The 19,745-nt window shown below is 49.5% G+C and overlaps 3 protein-coding genes across 3 annotated transcripts; 1 reads left to right on the top strand and 2 right to left on the bottom strand.

Annotated features, from left to right (window-relative positions):
- Positions 1 to 1,410: 1,410 nt before the first annotated feature.
- SNIP1 (Smad nuclear interacting protein 1) lies at positions 1,411 to 4,013 on the bottom strand. The gene is made up of 4 exons (XM_079325613.1): positions 3,819 to 4,013; positions 3,644 to 3,746; positions 2,620 to 3,218; positions 1,411 to 2,017 (listed from the first exon to the last, which is right to left on the bottom strand). Exons 1-4 carry the CDS (start codon positions 3,962 to 3,964, stop codon positions 1,753 to 1,755), a joined length of 1,113 nt encoding a protein of 370 aa, XP_079181739.1. The 5' UTR covers positions 3,965 to 4,013; the 3' UTR covers positions 1,411 to 1,752.
- Positions 4,014 to 4,033: 20 nt separating this feature from the next.
- Positions 4,034 to 8,752, top strand: DNALI1 (dynein axonemal light intermediate chain 1). The gene is made up of 6 exons (XM_079325605.1): positions 4,034 to 4,182; positions 4,266 to 4,360; positions 4,440 to 4,609; positions 5,870 to 6,048; positions 7,331 to 7,495; positions 8,410 to 8,752. The coding sequence occupies exons 1-6, from the start codon at positions 4,102 to 4,104 to the stop codon at positions 8,443 to 8,445; spliced, it is 726 nt and encodes a 241-aa protein (XP_079181731.1). The 5' UTR covers positions 4,034 to 4,101; the 3' UTR covers positions 8,446 to 8,752.
- A 644-nt stretch (positions 8,753 to 9,396) lies between these two features.
- On the bottom strand, positions 9,397 to 19,598 carry GNL2 (G protein nucleolar 2). Its single transcript, XM_079325594.1, has 16 exons — positions 19,456 to 19,598; positions 19,295 to 19,379; positions 17,741 to 17,835; positions 16,691 to 16,830; positions 15,640 to 15,824; positions 15,312 to 15,378; positions 14,076 to 14,234; positions 13,433 to 13,546; positions 13,159 to 13,287; positions 12,717 to 12,821; positions 12,462 to 12,620; positions 12,209 to 12,316; positions 11,461 to 11,900; positions 10,756 to 10,835; positions 9,981 to 10,084; positions 9,397 to 9,577 (listed from the first exon to the last, which is right to left on the bottom strand). The coding sequence occupies exons 1-16, from the start codon at positions 19,517 to 19,519 to the stop codon at positions 9,428 to 9,430; spliced, it is 2,184 nt and encodes a 727-aa protein (XP_079181720.1). The 5' UTR covers positions 19,520 to 19,598; the 3' UTR covers positions 9,397 to 9,427.
- Between the last annotated feature and the right edge of the window lie 147 nt (positions 19,599 to 19,745).

The following is a 19,745-nucleotide window of genomic DNA, read 5'->3' as shown; positions in this document are numbered from 1 at the left end:
GAAAAGATAAAGGGGGTTGAGGAGTATAAATTCAAAGGGAGTCTGTATCAGGTGTTTGCAAGTCTGTACCTCTAAAGCACCTCAGCCAATGGGGACAGAGAGGGAAATTGGGATAAAAAGGAGTCTGTGCTCTCCAGCAGCTGGAGAGACCCCATGGCCTCTCCCTTATTCCAATAAAATTGCAGGGCTCCTCTGTGACATAAACCTCTGGTGTTTGTGGAATAACTTTCCTGACAACTCCAACCCAAACCTTTCTACAGTCCAATATATTAAACTGTCACTCCAATTCTCTGCAGTGACACTGGGGGGCCAGTTTGCACTTTTGCAGTACAGCAATTGTGTCATTTCACATTCCTGTGTGAACTGTGACAGGGGACACAGAATGAGCCACCCTGGCCACACCCAGGTGAGAAAGGCACGGCCAAGGGGGGCAATACAAACCTGCTGTGCTCACAACCTCTCCAGGATACAAATTGTGCATTTTTAAACTCATTTGGTTCCTTTACTACAGAAACAAGTACTGAAACTTCATTTCTTTCGAGGGAAAAAAAAAAGGACACTAGGAAAATATTACAACTGAAAGCAATCATGGCTAAATTCACAAATTGTATATTTAAAAACCCTTGGAGTAGATATAAAGGAGCTCCTCCTCCTCAAACCCCATCCTACCCATCTGAAACCCCACAGTAATGCCCCATATTTACACTGTCAATGTGTACAACAAGCACCTTTGTGTACAGTCCATACACAGCAGGGACAAACAGGTGAGACCACAAACACCCAGCTGAAGTGTGGGACACACACATTGAACATAAAGCAACGTGGAGGAGACACCAAAGACTCTGCAGCTCCCAGTGCCTCTCTCCCTAAGCACTTTCTTTACTGTTAAACAAGGGACTTGGGTAAGTTTTTTATAAAAAGAGAACTTAAATAGTGCAAACTGGTTAAAACATGTCACCCTGTCAAAGGTGTTTCTGTGTGACACAAACAAATCCTGGGGTGGAGTCAGGAATAATGGCTCCAGCTTTCATAGCAGACACTCCACATCCAGGACAGTTTCAGCATCATGTGTGGGAATAGGAAACTTAGGTCACAGTCTCACCATCTGAAATTCCAGGAACTGTTCAACTTCTGTTTCACATTCTCTTGTGATTTCGAGGGGGAATTCCAGTGAAATGCCTGTCCCTCAGTCAGCATGAGGCAAGTGAAACACCCAGAACACACAAACACATGAGGGTCTTTGCCACATTTCTGCCATTTTAGCAGTGATCCACATAAATTCTGTTCTGTCAGAACTCCCAGGCAGAGGAATTTGGCAAACTACAGAACAGGACGTGCATCAGGTATTCTCTAACTAACCTTTCAGTCTGTAGCATTTTCAAAGGACAAACAAAACAAGTCATAAAAATCATTTTCCAGATGCTGTGTTTGACATGGTTTGCTGGAAGAGTCTGGCAACATCTGTGCAGGGTTTCCAGCATCAGAGCTTTCACGTCCAGGTGCTCTTCAGCTTCTTGGGAGAAAAATAAAATAAAATAAAAGTAAAGCTGTATTTCCTGATATGCAAAACTATCAAAAATGAATAACGAGCAAAGCCCCCCAAAACAAACCATGGGAACAGACCAGCAACAGAGAAAGGACTTTAAGGCAACAAGAGGCATCAGTGCTGCAATGCTCTGTGTTCACATCCCAGTCCAATTCAACTGCAAGGAGTTTCTCTCCTCTGCCTCTCCCCAGCTTCTTCCTCATCCGTTAACTGTCAGACTCTTCCTCCTTCTCCTCATCCTCATCATCATCCTTTGCATTGGCCTCAGATTTATCTGAGGATTCGTGGAGCAGGACATACTCCCTGCTGCTGAAGCCAAACTTGAGCACGTCCTTCTCCTTGAGTTCGTAGTAGCGCTGGGGCTCGATGCGCTGGTTGTTGAGGAAGGTGCCGTTCCCCGAGCCCAGGTCGATGATGTAGGGCCTCACCCTGCGGCCCACGCTGCCATCAGCTCGGGTGTACTCCACCAGCCTGCAAGACAACAGCACCACTGAACCATCAGAGCGACAGCAAACGTGCTCCGAGAGCAGGTGAGACAGAAACTGTGCTCCACGAGCAGGTGGGTTTGTGCAGTGAACTTTTATCTGTCCCAAGATCGGAACAGCCCAATGATAGCAACAAGAAACTCTGAGACAGAGCAGACTCTGAGACAGGCTGCATCATTCCCTAAACTTCTGGTGATACAACACAGCAACTCCTGCATTGGGACAGATGTTCTCCAAGAGAGCACTGCTGGCAGCAGCAGAGCACAGCTACCCTCACTGCAAGAGACCAAACCAACAAACCTCTCTTTGAAATGCTTTTACTGTCAATCACACCTGGTGGGTTTTTCCAGCCTGGTGGGCTATTCCAGCCTGGTGGGCCATTCCAGCATGGTGGGCCATTCCAGCATGGTGGGCCATTCCAGCCTGAATTCACACTCCACTCTGTGTCTAACCCCGCTATGTGATTTCTCTATGGCTCAGTCACAGCAATCTCAGATACATTTATCCACACTGGGATGATGTGCAGCAGCCACACATTCATCCCACTCCCCCCGTGCTGCCAGCCCCCTGCCCCTCCCCGGTGCTCACCGGTACTGGAACACGGCGTGCTGCTTGGAGCAGGAGGGGTGGTCGATGGGGATGTCGGCGATGCGGCGGTGCCGGCCCAGCAGGTAGGCGCTCTGCCTGTGGATGTACATGACGGGCAGGAACTCGTCGTTCTTGAAGGGGTAGAGGCGCCAGCGCGTCTTGGGGATGCGCGCCTCGGGGGGCTCGCTGTACTTGATCACCACCCCCCGGAAGGTGTTGGTGTCCTCCAGCAGCGCCCCCGACAGCTCAAAGCTGGGTTTCTCCTTGCTGCCAGCTTTGTCTTTGGCTTTGCTCTCCGGCTGCCAGGGCTCTGCGTTCTGCTGGCCGCCGCCCTGCCGCTGCTCCCGCCGCCTCTCGTTGTACAGCTCCCTCTCCGCCTGCTGCTCCCGCAGGTTCTGCGCGTCCCGCTCGTGCCCCCGAGCTCCCGGCCTCTCGCTGGGGTTCTTCCTTCTGTCTGAGTGCTCCTTGTGCCTGTCCCTGTCCCCGCTCCTGTCCCTGTCCCCGCTCCTGTCCCTGTCCCCGCTCCTGTCCCGGCGCTGCTCCTGCTCTGGCGGGTGCCTCTGCTTCCGCTCCTCCCTGCGGCAGTGATCGTCTCGCTCCTGGGAGGGACAATCAGGATCAGACAGCAGCACATTACCTCGGCATTTCAGAAAATTCCAATGCTACGCGCTGAGAAAACACATAGCAGGACATCTGTGCCGCTCTGACACGACATGGAATAGATTTCCTTGCCAAACTGCTTGGGTTCCCACAATTTGCATTGAATAAAGCACCAGAAACCTGTTCTGGGCAAAGGACACAGCTCCCAAGGGCGCCTGTGCTGTGGCACAGGCTGGGCTCGACTAGGAGCTCCAGTCACAGCCTGAGCGAGGCAGCGGGAGCTCCTGACTCGCCCAGATTCTCCCTCTGCTCTTGGGACACGATGCAGAGCCCAGTCTGAACTGACAAGTGAAGAGGCGCCTTCTGTATGCGGCACAGCCGAGTCTCGGGGAACCGCGTCCGCTGCACCGCCAGCGCCACTCACCTGCTTTACCCTCACGGCGCCGTGGTGCGGGCTGTGGCTGCGGCTCCTCCTGCCTCGCGGGGAGCGGCTCCTCCGCCCGGACCGGCTCCTCCGCCGCGGCGACCTGGGAAACAACGGGAGGGGTTGAGCGGCGGGGCCCGGCCGAGCGTGGGGCCGAGCGGCTGGGCCTCCCTACCTGCTGCCGCGGCTGCCCGCGCGCGGTCCCCGCCGCTCCTCGCCTGGAGGCGACGCGCTGCGCCGGGGGCTTCGCCGCTCGGTTTTCACCGCCGCCTCCCGCCGCCGCCGCCGCTCACGTCGCCGCTCCTCCGCCGCCGCCTCCATGGCGCCCGTCCCGACAGGAAGTTCCGCCACTTCCGGCCCGCGAGCACTTCCGCCCGCTGCTCTTCCGCCCGGGCGTTGCTGCGCCTGCGCGGGGCCGCCATCGCCATGGTGACGGGGGCGCCGGGACCGCGGCCGCCATGGCGGCGCCGCCGGAGTCGCTGCTGCGGTACTGCCCGCCCGTGCTGGTGTCCCGGCGAGGAGACAGGGCCTCCCCGGGGGTGAGCGGAGAACGGGGGGAACGCAGCGGGGTACCGCGGTTCCCCGCCCCCTCCTACGGCGCTGTGCTCTCCTGTTCCCGCAGAGTCGCCCGCTGAAGGGAATCCCCCCGGGAACCCCCGGCAGCTTCTCCGCCACGCAGCAGCCGCAGGAGCTCCTGAACGCCATCCTGCCGCCGCGGTGAGCGGGGCCGGGCCGGGGCCGGCAGCGCCCGGGGGGCGCCCGGGGCCGCCGGTAACGGCCGGTGCTTGTCCGGCAGGGAGTGGGAGGAGGCGCACAAGCTGTGGGTGCAGGAGGTGTCCACCGCGCCCAGCACCCGCCGCGATGTGCTGATGCTGCAGGAGCAGCTGGACCGGCAGCTGCAGCAGCGGCAGGCGCGGGAGACCGGGCTGTGCCCCGTGCGCAGGGAGCTCTACACGCAGTGCTTCGGTCAGTGCCGCCCCGGGACAGGCTGGCGCACCAAAAACAGCTCTAAATCCCCTTAGCTGCACTTAAACCACGTTTATTTAAAGGAACTTAGAGCCGTGTATGCCTTACACGCTCTAATGACACAGTGCAGGTCTCCCAAAGGTGAGGGTGGCCCTGGGTTGGAGAACAGGATCCTCTGAAAGCTCCCCCTAACTGTAACAAAACATATCAATCATTACTATTTCTAGTACATGTCATGTCCTAAATGTGGGCCCATACACCTTTCTAGGACCCTCTTTATTCCCTCAGAACCCTCTTTATTCTTCTACATAAAAGCTAAAGCATCACTTCCAGAACTTCATTTTCCCCTCAGGGCCCCATTTACCCTTCCAGGACCCCATTTATTCTCTAATGACCCTCTTTACTCTTCCAGGACTCTATTTACACCTCAGGACTCCACTGACCCTTTATGGCCACATTTACCTTTCCAGGACCCTATTTTATACCATGTCATAGGACAGAATGATTATCTGGTTTTGGCCGTGTGGTGCAGGGGATGGGTGAGGAGCAGCCATGGCTCTGTGCCTGTCCCACATGCAGGCACTGCAGTCTCTGTGCCTGTCCCCAGGCTGTGCAGACTCTGTACCTGTCCCCAGGCAGTCACTGCAGTCTCTGTGCCTGTCCCCAGGCTGTGCAGTCTCTGTGCCTGTCCCCAGGCAGTGCAGTCTCTGTGCCCGTCCCCAGGCTGTCACTGTTCCTGTCCCCAGGCAGTGCAGTCTCTGTGCCCGTCCCCAGGCAATGCAGTCTCTGTGCCTGTCCCCAGGCAGTGCAGTCTCTGTGCCTGTCCCCAGGCTGTCTCTGTGCCTGTCCCCAGGCAGCCTCTGTCCTGTCCCCAGGCAGTGCAGTCTCTGTGCCTGTCCCCAGGCTGTCTCTGTGCCTGTCCCCAGGCAGTGCAGTCTCTGTGCCCGTCCCCAGGCTGTGCAGTCTCTGTGCCTGTCCCCAGGCAGTGCAGTCTCTGTGCCTGTCCCCAGGCAGTGCAGTCTCTGTGCCTGTCCCCAGGCTGTCACTGTGCCTGTCCCCAGGCAGCCTCTGTCCTGTCCCCAGGCTGTGCAGTCTCTGTGCCTGTCCCCAGGCTGTCACTGTGCCTGTCCCCAGGCAGTGCAGTCTCTGTACCTGTCCCCAGGCAGCCTCTGTCCTGTCCCCAGGCAGTCTCTGTCCCGTTCCCAGGCAGTCTCTGTGCCTGTCCCCAGGCTGTGCAGTCTCTGTCCCGTTCCCTTGCAGACGAGCTGATCAGGCAGAGCACGGTGAGCTGTGCGGAGCGGGGGCTGCTGCTGCTGCGCGTTCGGGACGAGCTGCAGCTCACCCTCTCCGCCTACCAGGCGCTCTACGAGAGCAGCGTTGCCTTCGGCGTGCGCAAAGCGCTGCAGGCGGAGCGGGGCAAGGCTCAGCTGGAGAGCAGGGTGAGTCACTGTCACCTGGGGTCACACACATCCTCACTGCAGGACATACACGTGGTTTACAGTTCAGGTTTTCCCAGCTGGTCGCTGAAGAAGATTCAGCAGGCTGTTTTCTGACGTTTTCAAGATTGTTTATTGTTTCTTATGTAAGTTCTTTCTCTAGCTAACAGTGGTCTGTTCAGCTTGAGATCCGAGGCACGCTGCCTGTCCTTGGGGCAGGACTTATCTTTTATACTATAAATTATGTACCTAATATTTACAATTACTTTCCAATAAATGACAATTGTATTACACTGTCCAACTCTGTTAAGTGCCAGCCTGGCACTTAACATGGATGGCATGAAGAAGCAGAAAGAAAAGACAAACCACGCCCAAAATCCTCCATATTAGCTTCAAACCCCCTAATATAAACATTTCTAAAAATTCACTTTTCTATCTTCTAACAGTCTAATTTATATTCTACTTATTTTTTGTGACTTTTAATTCTTCCTGCAATGATGGTAATTTTTCCCAGGGGTTTAAATCCAGTCCCCAGGGGTCCTGGGCACCATGCCAGGGCCTCTGAGACCCCTGCCAGGGGGGGCTAGAGGCATCCAGGGAAGCCAGGGGAACACCCTGGACTCCCACAACCTGTGCTGGAGCTTTCTGCATGTGAGAATAGCAATTTTTATATCCTTAAATCCATTGTTTCCATTTCCACAGGATGGCAGCAGAGACCATTAAATACTCAGCTCACTGTCCTCGGGCTTAGCTGCACTTCTGAAGCTTCTTCTACAGCTTTAACCACACATTAATTGGTCCTGATGCCTTAAAGTTTTAGCTTTCATATTTTTCAGATTCTGTACTGCATTAGTACATAACTCTGAACTTCATATAAAGTGCTAACAATTTCTCTTCACAGGTTAGTCAGACAAAACAATCCTTTTCCAGCCTAAGAAACAAGGACACTGTTGCAGCTTCAGGCCCAAAAAGTGTAAACAGCAGTGAATTGAGGAGACCAATCTGGGAGGATGGGACTGCATCACCTGAAGGTGTTAATTAATCCCAATATGTAAATGGACCAATTTATAAAAGTGTTAAAAACTCATCACCTGTAGTGAATATTGGGTGCAGCCTCAGCCAGGCATTTGTACTGCCCAAGGTGCAGCTTTTTTAATAAATACCTACTCTATTCCTTTCACTCTGTCTAGCCTCTGTTCTAGGTGGCCTCTCAATTCATCAGTCCCATCTTAACTTAAAATTGACTATTTGCCAACAAAACGAGACATCTGTACTGTTTTCCAAGATTGCAGAGCTGGAAAAAGAAAAGAAGGAACTGGAAAAACAAGTGAGAGAAGAGAAAGCAAAATGTGAGGCCATTGAAAAGCAAGAAACTGAACGGAGAGAAATAGAAGAGAGGAAACACAGTGAAGAGGTTCTGTTCCTCAAAAGGACCAACCAGCAGCTGAAGGTCAGTAAAAACCCAGAAATGGTAAAATTCTCAATCCAGTGGTAAAATTCTCATTAAAGCCTTAGTAACACAACACACCATTTAACATTAAATATTACCCAAGAACAACTGGATAATTCTTTGTGCATGTGGCTTTGGGGAGAACAGAACTTCTGTTCTGTACTTTGTTTTTAAAAGGAAAAAAATCTCAGATCTTTTGAGTAAGGAAAGAATGTCACCCAGAACAACATCAAATATTTCTGGCTACAGCTAAAACCACTTCTCTTAGATCAAGATGATTTTCCTGCAGATCCTACTTTCTAACTCACATTTTCAGGCCCTGGAATGTTTTAGGACACCAAATCTTTTATCAGATATGTGTGTTGCCCCTGAATCCTTGAAGTACCTGTACTTGACCAGCTGTGTGCCCTGCTGTGGGTTACTGTAGTAGCTGCTCCCATCTATCCAATAACTGGCATCAAGTTTTCTCAGTAATGACAAAACTTGCTGTTCCCAGGTACTTTTCTCCCAGAGTCAGTTCATGTTCCAAATGCTGGAGAGCCAAATACTTAATTTAGCTCACACAGTCCAGCCTGAAATAAGAGAATTCAGGCCACTGTTTCAACAGCTTTTATTTAATTTCCCCCTCAATGCTTCAGATTCTGAACCGAGTCTCATCGTACAGAGCCAAGGCCAGCTCTGTTCTCCTCAGAATGCAACAAGTGTGCATGCCAGGAATGACAAACTAATTTATAAAATATGTAGAAATGCAATTGCTGGGGAACAAACCTGGCCTGGCTCTCCTGGCAGCAGCACAGTGTCCCTCAGCTCCTTGCTGTGAACATCCAACAGAAAATTTAGCCCTTCCCAACATTGAAGGTTTATGTTTTAGGTTAGGGAATCTAATTTGTCTCACTGTCTCATTTGTTTTTCAGGCCCAACTTGAATGCCTCATTGCAGCAAAGAATTAATTGTTTTGTTGTCCTCAAGGCAAGCTCAGAAGAGCTGTCAGAGCAAGAAGCTTGCAATTAGTGACAAAGATTTGTCTTCCTAAAACAATCTTGAGTTTTCACTTACCAGTAACAGCAGGCAGTGTAACTGTGTTCTTTCTTTCTCTCTTGAAGAGTTGAAATTCAAGAGCTTAATTAATTACTGCTCCCTCCTTCAAAGCCATCTCAGCAGTCAGCTCTTTGAACAGTGAACTTGTCTGGGACTTGTCTGTTGGTAATGTGCTAATGACCTTCAAAGCAGTCACTAATAAACATTTTTAAATGCAAACATCTCTCTGACATTATTAATATGAAAATGTTGCAGAAGATTCAGAAACAATATAAAAGTGCCTACAAGAAAAGTAAGTCACATGCACCAAGAAATGGACATGCACTCTTGGACAGGTGTCTTGGGGATATTTCCTTGAGTACCTGCAAGCTGGTGTCAGCTGTACACACAAATCCCTTGTCAGAACCATCAGCTGTGACTGAGCACTCACACCAAACTCTGGGTGTGATTGTTTCTAGTGAAATGAGGGCACAATGGCAGACAGATTCACTTCTCAATGGAAGCCAAGGAAATAAATCCCTGCTTGAGGCACCTCTGTGAGCAGCTGGTTACACAGCAAGTGAACATGGGAAAGAGAATTCCCTGTAGTCATGTGAAAAACCCCATAAAGCCAGTTTTGAGAAAAAAACCCACCCAAACCCCACCACTGAGCCACTCTGGAATAGCTGTTTGGCTACTGCAGTGTTTGCTGGCCTGGGACAGTGATGTGGAAATACCATCAGCTCCAACTGCACAAAGAACTTTCAGATGATGCAGAAACAAAGGGAGAGATGCTGCTCCTGGGGCCAGGACAGACCGGTCACACTGGCCTTTGATCAGGAACCGCAAGTTTTATAGTAAAACAAGCCGCCACATACTAGAGCTGTTTTATGTAAAATTTAATAGAATAAGCAGCTATTGCTTATGTTTGTATTTTTTGTGCTTTGATCTTTGTCCCTCCAAGCCAGTTTTTTTCTTGTTCTTATTCTTATTTTTCACGTTGTGAGTTTCATAATACCGGACTCCGACTTTCTTGGAGCGCTGCTGCCTCTCGGCTCGTCTCCTCTGCAAACACAAAACACATTAGCAAAGCCCCAGCATCCAGAGCCTCAGTGTCTGCAACTCTCCAATGGGCTTCACTCTGCATTCCACAGGCCTTAAGTAAAAGAAATCATTTCAAACAAAATCTACTGACTCTATACAGAACCCACCCCCCTGCTCTTATGAGAGTAAGCTTCACTTTACAGAAAGGTTCAAGATGCAATCTGGTGTGCATAGTGAGGTAAAAGGGGGATGACAGAAGTTGTCACAGAACATTCATAACAGAATTCTGAATTTTCATTCCCCTTCTGTCCATGCCCAAAGTCTCAAAGCTCTTTAGTGACAACAGGCTCTTTAGTGATATCACCAAGGATAAAAAAGCCAGCTTATTTTCCTGTTCAGTTGTACTACAGGAAAGCACACTTACTTCTTTGGATGTGAGTTTCTTACAAGGCTGTTTATCCAACTGGTCATCATCATCATCATCATCACCTTCCTCGTCTTTCCTCTTCCTTTTCTTCTCTGTGCTGCCTGTGAACAGCAGAAATCATGCACTTGGTATCTTCCAGAACACTCATTTGTTTGAAGAACTTCAGGCTGTTACCATCTCAACTCCTTGAGCAACACATTCCCTTGGCTGTATTTAAGAGCTTCTACCAAAACAACATGAATGTTGCTCACAAGAGAATCACAGCTATTACTGTGAAAACTGCTCTCAAGAAGCAGGTTGCTTCACTCCAGGAGAATTCCACAGTCCTGTCAGGACAGGGCTCTCCTACCTGATTGTGCCTTTACTCAAACTGACTACAACAACTGAAGCTGCAGTAAAAAACAACAGCCTGAAGCATCTCTGCTTTTATAACATCCCAAACCCATCCACTCCTTCCTGTAACACCCCAGGGAAGGGAGCTGCTCTGGCTGCAGCCTGCCCAGAGCCCAGCCTGTTGGAACTCAAAATTTGCCTTCAAAGTATCTTTTCTCACACATAAGAGGGACATCTCCCATCACACAGCTGTTCTACAGCAAGGCTACACCAGGTGAGCAGCAGCCCTTGGGTCAGCTAAAGGGAGATTTAAGTAGTTTTAGGGGAAAAGAACTTGCACACAGGATCAGGTGGATGCTTCTCCCCTTAACACTATTTTTTCCTCTGGCTCATAGGATTTCCAAATGTAGATTGAGAACATCTACTAATCTTGTTTTACCTCTGTCTTCAGTTTCTTTGGGTTCTTCAGCCTTCTGCATGGATTTTGCAAACACTTTGTCACTCAGTCCCTTGGGGATTCTACAGAAGATAAAACCAACAATAAAATACTGTTGTTACACAAACAGTGACCACCTCTGAGAAGTCATCAGACTCCAGCAGATCCCAATCCCCTGTCAGCATCAAAGCCAGTCTTTGCACCAGAATATTGCAATACCCTTTCTGCTGGAGTTACTGTGCTTGTGTGCTATATGAGAGAAAATGTAGCACTTAAACCTTGAAATCTCAGTCCTCCCAAGGCTGGTGGGTGAGCTTTGCTAAAACTGGGCCTGCTGTGTGGGCCAGGATTCTGCACATGCACAAAAACCCAGGCACATCCAGCCTTGGCATTACCCAACATCAAGGAGTGATCCAAGGATGCAGTATTGCTGCCCAGAAAACCAAGATAATGGGAACTCTAATCCATAGTTTAAGAGGCAGCTTTCCAAAAGTGAGAACATTTTTAATTTGGTAAATAGCAGTTCTTGAAATAATCTTTCAAAAACTTCACCCAATTTCCAATCCTTATAGCTAAGCCAGATAAGTTGTGGTAACTTTTGTGTGGGAGCATGGGGGAACTTGTCAATCAAGTCAGAAATGGAGTCAAACTACAGCAGAGCCTCATCAACCCTCTCCCCCCTGCAATGTATTGGACAGATTCAGGCACCTTATTGCTGAGAATCTCTTGGCCTTGGCTTTATCCAAAAATTTTTTGTATTTTGCAATCTTGTCCTCCAAAGCCTTAAGAACTGCTTTAGAGCTCTCCTGGGCACCTGGTGCAGCCACCTGCAATTCCTCCTCTCCCGGATCCTGATGTTGCTCATTCTCTTCTTTTTCCTCCTCCTCCTCCTGCTCCTCCTCTCCAGAGGAATCATTGTCTGTGTCATCAAAACCTGGCACATCCACAGGAACCAGGTCTTCTTCTGAGAACTGAGGTGCCACATTAATCCTGCCAAAGTTCTGCCGAACGTGGGACATGAGCTGCCTGATTTCAGTGTTTGTGCTGTTCCCCTCTTCTGCTGGCTCCACACCTGATGCCACCAACTCAGAGACTTTCTCCTCAGTATTATTCTGGCTGGATGTCACAGATTCTTCCAACACAGGAGGCTGCAAGGAAGAGCAGGATATATTAATCCCACAGTCTGTTCCACCATCTCCAGCAACAACTTCCATTTTCTCTCATTGGAAAAAGCCTAAGATGACAATATGATTGCTGACATTTCTGGTAGTCAGTAATGACTCAGACATCTCTACTTAGTTCTTACCAAATTCCGGTGTCACCTGAAGGACCATGCTTGGGCAGAGCCCAGGACATGCACTGCCCAAGTCTCATGGCACTCTGGGAAAAGCAGCAGTGAATAGCATAAAGAAAATCAAGTATGTGGGAAGAGGAGGCACAAGCATCACATTCTTACCTGGGGACCAGGTTCTGCATTTGGTGGCTTCACAAAGAAAGGGATTCTGCCCCTCTGCCAGTCATTGAGAACCATCTTGCTCACAGTCTGCAAGTCAGGTTCACCACCCTGAGAAAAACAGGAACAGTTTATGTCCATGTTTGCAGGGCACACAGCCCTCCTATGCCCTGTGAGCAACAGAAACATTGCCATTTCCCATGTTCACAACAGGCCACATGCTTCTGCAGCCCACAAATGCAGGAGGCTGTTGCACCTTTAGCAGTTTTCCAGTCCTAGCAGCAAGTTTCTCCAGGAAGTCTTCTGCATCTGTCCAGGAATCAATTTTGTATGTCTTCCTGATGTACTCTGCCTTGGCTCTCTCCAGCACAGCACCAATATGGTCTTGGGGGCTCTTAATCTTTTCAACCTGAACCTGAAAAAGCACAGCAGAGGATCAGTAGAGGATCAACCCTCTGAGACCATCAGTGACAACAAGCAAAGCTTTCCAGCATCCAGTGCAGACACATACCACTCCCTTCAGCACAATGTCTGTCTCTGAGTCTCCTGATGGATAAACCACCCCAGGGCAGTCGATGAGGAAAATGCGCCGCATCAAGGTGATGTACTGCCACACCTGGAAGAGATCAAGGTGATGTAGTGCCCCATCAGCACCTTCCACACAGCCCTTGCTGAATATTTGAAGACCAGAGTCAGGGAAATAGAGCCTGACCCAGCATTTGGGTGAGGAGAGCACAGAAAGGGAGTGAGGACAGCTGAGCATTCCCAGCCCAGCCCTGCAGTACGGCAGAGTGGGAATTTGGGAATGCTGCCAGAGCAGTGCCTCAGAGCAGGGCTGGCCATGAGCCCCTCCTGAGTGTCACCCAACCTGTGCAGGTCAGTGCAGAACCTGACTAGGTCATTAGGCTGATTTCCCATGAACTCACTTGTATCTTTAACAGGGATGTTCCTACCTTTGTTTCCCCTGCAATGGGGGCCACGCTGCAGACCTTCTTGGACCGTAGGGTATTGATCACTGAGCTCTTGCCAACATTGGGGTAACCAATGAACCCCACACTGATCTGCTTCTTGTCAGAGTGCAGCTGGTGAGAAATAACACATCCTTTTACATCTTGCAGTGAGGGACAGAATTACCACTGCAGTCCTGAACCCCAAATGCTAACAGAGCACAAGACTAAACACAGTAACCCCCCAAACCAACCACAGAACCCCAAAATTGTTTTGTACCTTTCCAAACTGCCTTAGGAGCTGTATGAATGCACCTTTGCCAAATGGATTTGTGAGGCTGGCATGGAAAGCCAGTGTTGGATACTCCTGGGACAGGACAGCAACCCAGCGCTTCTGGAGAGGCAAAAGGGACTGGGTTAGAGAGCCAGGGTGGACAGTGACACTGTGCTCAGAGAGGAGGACACAACATCTGCACTGGGCTCACAACTGCAACCAGCCATGAACACTGCTAGAGAAGAACCTTTGATGCACTTCCCCAACCCAACAGCTAAAAGCTCTGAGTATTGTTTGTATAAAAGACAAACAATTTCCCAAAAACGCCTTCACTGCTAGCTAAAACTCATTAGTTTAATGACATAAAGCAAACCAGCTGGGGTGGATATGGATCCTAGGCAGACTAACATTTAGCACACTCTGGAGACAACAGCTGAACTGTTAAATCCAGACAGAGGAAGTAGGGAATTTGTGGCTGGCGTGTGTTGCTCAACTTGGACAGATTTACATGGTAATTGTTACTTTTACTGCAGGCAAGCAGAGAACTCCCAGAGCCCCAGCTGCAGAACACCCTTCCAGAGCAGCATGGGGACTGGCACAGAGCTTCAGCACAGGAACAAAGAAGAGTAACAGGCAGGATTGTGCTTACAGTGGCCCAGGTAGGAACGAGATCACATTTGTTCAGGACAAAAATGAGATGTTTCCAGTGTTTCTCCTTTTTAAGGTAGGATTCCACATGAGGGGAGCGAGTGCCTATGGGATCCCGGGCATCGAGAACTTGAACAACAACATCTGATGAGTCAATCACCTGAAAAAGAAAAAAATCCACACAGAAGTGAAAGATTTTGCAGAAAGCAAGGTATCTGTACCTCTCAAATGAAAACTAGTCATATTTGAAACTACACCTTTCATTTAAAAACCTTGTATCTTTCACAAAGTGCTGCTTCCCCACAGACTAGTGAAGTTCAGACTAACATTCATTGATGCTCTACTCTCTCCTCTCCTAAATCCCCTCCAAATTCAGCCAGGACAGCTGAACAACTTTTACCTGTTCTTATGCACCAGAAAAAGAAAACACTACATCCAAATGGGAAAATAAAGTGCTGCAGCACACAAACCCCCACTGTTCATCATCCATTCAGCAACAGCTCCTTTCTACCATTTCATAATGGATCAGGGCATAAAGGATGTTTTCTGGACCAATATGAAACACACAACCAAGCAGGAACCTGCTGTTAGTCCATGAAGCAGCTACAGCAGGGAGCTGTCATTTTATGACTTGTTTCAAGCCAAGTGAATTTGTTTCAGTTTTTTCCAAAAGCTTTGGCAGCCTCTTACTGAAATCTGTTTTGCTCAACCATTCCCAATGCTTTTAGATCCAAATGAAAAGGTTTTAAGAAACATTCAGAAATTCAGAGGAAAAAGTCAAGCAATTTCACACCTAAGAGTCACTGAGAGCACAAATACTGTTCATGCCACCCCAATCCACTCAAGTCTCCATTTCTCTGGCAGTGATGGTGACTCATGGAGAACTGAGAGGCAGAGCTCTCACAAGATGACCCCATCAACATGCCAGATGTTTTTAGCCTAAAGAAACTTAAGGGAACATGACTCTTTTACTTGTGGTGAAGATCCAGGAATCCAAGAGAAATTTACACCTTCACTCTGCCAGTCTTCTTCTACATCAAGTATTTTAAGAATTTTTTTTTTCTTCTAGGACAAGAGCTCAAGAATCAACCTCAGTCAGGCAAAGATTTGGAAATTAAAATCTGCTCTTTTTGAGTTTTTCTCATTGTTGCTGTACAGGATTTCAATGCTGTGCTGAGGCCCCTAACTGTGTAAAGGCTGACAGATGTGACTGCTGCAAATTCCAAGTGTAATTTACCTTGTAGAGCTCACCCCAGATTCTTTTGGACTGTCCTTTCTTAAAGATTTCCTCTTGTGCTTCATCCCTAGAAGACATCACCAGAAACATCAGCAACCACAGATACAGGGTCAGGATCTTCTTCTCTTCTTTTAAGCCATTTACAGAGAAAAGAGGGGACAAAGCCCAAGTTACAACTGGTATTTAAACAAAATCCCAAATTCAGCTAATCTCTATTTCCTTCCTCCTCACACAGCAACAGCATTGATGGAGGTACCAGATACTTCTTCAAAAACAAGGCTGGCTTTTTATACATGTAAACAATGAATCATTTTTGCTTTCCAGTCACCTTACACCAGTGTCCTCTGTCACCAGGTCTCGGTCCTTGCCCTGGTCATAAGACTCAGATGAGGCCTCAGCATTCTCCACTAGAGACTGCACATCACTTGCAGACAGAGTTGGTCTTTTCCTTTGTGATTTGGGGCCAAATGTGGTTTCAAATGTTTCTGTGTCAAGAATGTGAACTCTGGAAGTCTGAGGAAAAACAGGTTGGTTTAAAACAACAAATCCCAAGCACTGGGTTGGTTTTTTTCCCATTTCTCCTGACACATAAGAAAGGAGCCCCAAGCTCAACACAGCCCTGGCAGCCTGTAACAAGTGACAGGCACTTCCCTAATGATGTTTGAGTTTTTGAGAAACACAAGAGTGGATACTTCACAAGCAACAAAACATTCTGCACTCACCAACAAACCATGCTTCAGTTCTTCCACCATAAATGGTGTCAAATGCAATTATAAGCACTGTGATGAAAATTCAGCTGCTATCTTTGATCATTTCTTGTTTTTCTAACATGAACACAAATCTCGCCAAATTCTCAGATTTTTGTCAGGGATAATTAAAATCAAAACTGTAGATTTTAAAGCTTGCAGTGAAAGCCAGCTTGTCTTGGAACAGCAAACAATCCACTGCTGAGAGCAGCAATTTGTTTTTGTAATGCATGTTTTAACATAATTTTTTCCTTAATTTAAATAATGTCCTTATGATATGAACTTAGAAACTTTCCATATGACAAAATAGCTACCAATAGTCCAAAACAATGATTTAAACACATGGAAAAAAAATGGCAATAACTAAAACTTCTCTGAGCCTCCCCACCCTCACAGAAAAGAATTTTTGGGATAATATCCTCTTGGAAAATTTTATTAAATAATGTATCTTTCTTTGTCTCCACACTTGACACCCACAGTGTCAATCAGAATCATCCTTCCCCAAGGAATCCACTACAGCTGCCCCTCCCAAGGCTTCCAGAATCCATAATTTCCCCAGACTGAGCAGAGACAGCACAACTGTTCACAGGTAAATCCCAGTGTGCACACACCTGCACAGAGTGAGATACCCACATGTGGTTTGATCCTGTCATGGAAAAGGGACATGGGCAGCTTCTTCTGCTTCATGATCACTCTGTAAGGATCCTTCATCACAGTCTCCATCTCCTCCTGGAATTTCTGGAGAGATGATTGCTTGATCACACGAGTATTTCCTGAGTGTAAAAAACAAACATCACACCTGCCCATTCCTTATCTTAACTGCTTCAGCTGGGGACACTAATAAAACATGAATTTCCTGTCTAGGAATAAAAATACCAGTGACAAATCCAAAGGGTTTTACTTGAGACCAAGCCCAAAGAGGCAGCCAATCCCTTTCTTTCCCACTATTTATAGGAAATTTTAAAAGTATCTCTAGGAAACTTAACTTGCACATGGGCAAACCATGAGGAAAGGCCACAGGAACCAAAATAAACATCCTTAGGGGAGTGTGTGGAAAGCAAACCCCCCAAACACTGGCACAGGCAAGGGGTGACACTGATGCCTTAGGATTTTAGCTTTTATATTTTTCATATATATTTTAATCCTGCAATTCTTTAGTGTATAACTCTAAACTCCATATCCAGTGGGAGCTGCTGCTCTCCCATTTTGGGCAGACACAACAATTCCTCTCCAGGCTGGAATCAAGGACACCTCACTGCCTCAGGCCCTGAGAGATGGAAACAAAAGTGAGTTGGGGGAGCAAACTTGGGGTAAATGACTTCATTACCTGAAGCTGTAATTGAAAGATTAACCCCCAATATGCAAACGCCCCAAACTTATAAAAATAAGAAAACCCATGACCCACTGTTCATTTTGGGTGTAGCCCCTGGGGGGGCTCTGTCTGCCCAAAATGTACTTGAAGGCCTTTCAATAAATATACTTCATTTTTATTCCCTTAGTTTTTATTCCCTCAGTTTTTATTCCCTGAGTCTTGTCTGGTCTCTGTTTTTAGGCAGCCCCACACCTTCCCTTTCAGCACCTGTCCCACACAGCTCTGCTCACCATTGTGAAACAAACACCTTCCAACACACAAAGTTCAATAGTTTTGAAGCTTGCTGAGTCTGGAAGTTGGGCAAAACTCACCAAACCATTTAATATTTGGTTCCACTCTTGCAACAGTGCCTGGTGCCACAGTTGACTGATACTGCAGAGGTTTGATCACTTTGCCATGTTTGTTCCTAAAGGACAAATGAAGATGTGTCAGGGGCAGCACTGACCCCTCCAGCCTTGCTGTGTACCAGGCCAGAAAATGCAGAGAGACCCTTCACCTGCAGCTGGTGCTGCTGCACATCCCATGAGGGTGAGTTAATCCAACCCTGAGCAGCAGCCACAGCCCTTGGTCTCACTCCAGCCTGGCCAGACCCTCCCTGCAGCTGCTGGTGTCAGCCCAGGGGGCTGCAGAAGGCATCAAGCACCATTTTCCAGCACATCCCACTGTGTTCTCTCATAAAGCCCTTTAACCAGTTCTGCAGGACTCACCCACACAGGATTCATAAGATGAGACCTGGTTCAAACTCAGCAATATTTCAAAATCCCTCCTCCCCATCTGCTCTCCAAACAGTTGGAAATTTGGCAAAAGAAACCAAAAATGCTGATGTGAAACAGGATTCTCATAACTGCCATGGCCCAGACACGGTGGGTGCTGCTCCCCTGCCAGCAATCCCTGATTGTGGCACAGAGGGAACAGGGATCTGTCGGGATGCTGAGGGGGGCTGAGGCTCTTTGGGGGCAGTTCTGAGCTGTGCTGCTGGGGAAACTCGGGAATTCTGTGTGTCTTGGCTCTCATGGCACTCCATGCAGATGTACCAGGTGTTTCCCAGCTGTATCCCAGTACATGCTGGGCTGCTGAGAGCTCGGGATAGGTTTGGGATGAGGGTTGGGATCAGGTTTGGGATCAGGCTCGGGATACGTTTGGGATCAGGTTTGGGATCAGTTCTGGGACCAGGCTCGGGATCAGGTCTGGGATCAGGTTCGGGATCAGGTTTGGGATCTGGTTTGGGATCAGGTTCGGGACCAGGTTTGGGACCAGGCTCAGGATCAGGTCTGGGACCAGGTTTGGGATCAGGTTTGGAATCAGGCTCGGGATAGGTTTGGGATCAGACCCAGGATCAGGATCATGTTTGGGATCAGGTTTGGGATCAAGTCTGGGACCAGGCTCGGGATCAGGTCCGGGACCAGGTTTGGGACCAGGCTCGGGATCAGGTTTGGAATCAGGTTTGGGATCAGGTCTGGGATCAGGTTTGGGATCAGGTTTGGGATCAGGTCTGGGACCAGGTCTGGGACCAGGTTTGGGACCAGGCTCGGGATCAGGTCCGGGACCAGGTTTGGGACCAGGTTTGGGATCAGGTTTGGAATCAGGCTCGGGCCCAGGCTCAGGATCAGGCTCGGGCGCAGGCTCAGGATCAGGCTCGGGCGCAGGCTCAGGATCAGGCTCGGGCGCAGGCTCAGGATCAGGCTCGGGCGCAGGCTCAGGATCAGGCTCGGGCCCAGGCTCAGGATCAGGCTCGGGCGCAGGCTCCCCATCTCACGGGTCGCAGACACGCCGGAGCTCCCCCGTGCCAGCACCGGGGCGTTCTGCCGCCTGACCCCGGCGCGGCCAGGCCATGCCCCAGCTCCCCCGGGCCGGGCCGCGCTCACCTGCGCTCCTTTTGCCGGTACATGTTGAGGCGCCGGATGGTCGCTCGGTCCCTCATGTTGTTCCCTCCCTCGCCCCCGATGCGATCTGCGGAGACAAGACAACATCAGCCTCGCTCCGCTCGGCTCCGGTGTGATCCGCCGCGGCCGCGGTGCCGCCGTACCGGGGTTGGTGCTGGCGCGGGAGGGGTTGATGGAGCAGCGGCCCTTGTAGCGCGGTTTCACCATGGTGCCGGTGCGTGCGGCGGGACAGGCCCGCAGCGCTCGGAACACGCGTGCGGCACTTCCGGCGCGCGGCGGGGTCTGACGCACTTCCGGGAACCACCGCGCGGCGGCGCAGGCGCAGGCGGCATCTCCGGGCGCGGTTGCCGTGGCAACGCGTGGGCTCGGCCCGGCCCGGCCCCGGGAGTCCCTCGGTGTCCCCCCGTGTCCCCCCGTGTCCCCCCGTGTCCCC

Source organism: Erithacus rubecula (assembly GCF_903797595.1).
Source record: "Erithacus rubecula genome assembly, chromosome: 23".
Classification (NCBI taxonomy): domain Eukaryota; kingdom Metazoa; phylum Chordata; class Aves; order Passeriformes; family Muscicapidae; genus Erithacus; species Erithacus rubecula.
Note: the sequence above shows the minus strand (reverse complement) of the source record. Positions and strands in the feature narration are given on the sequence as shown.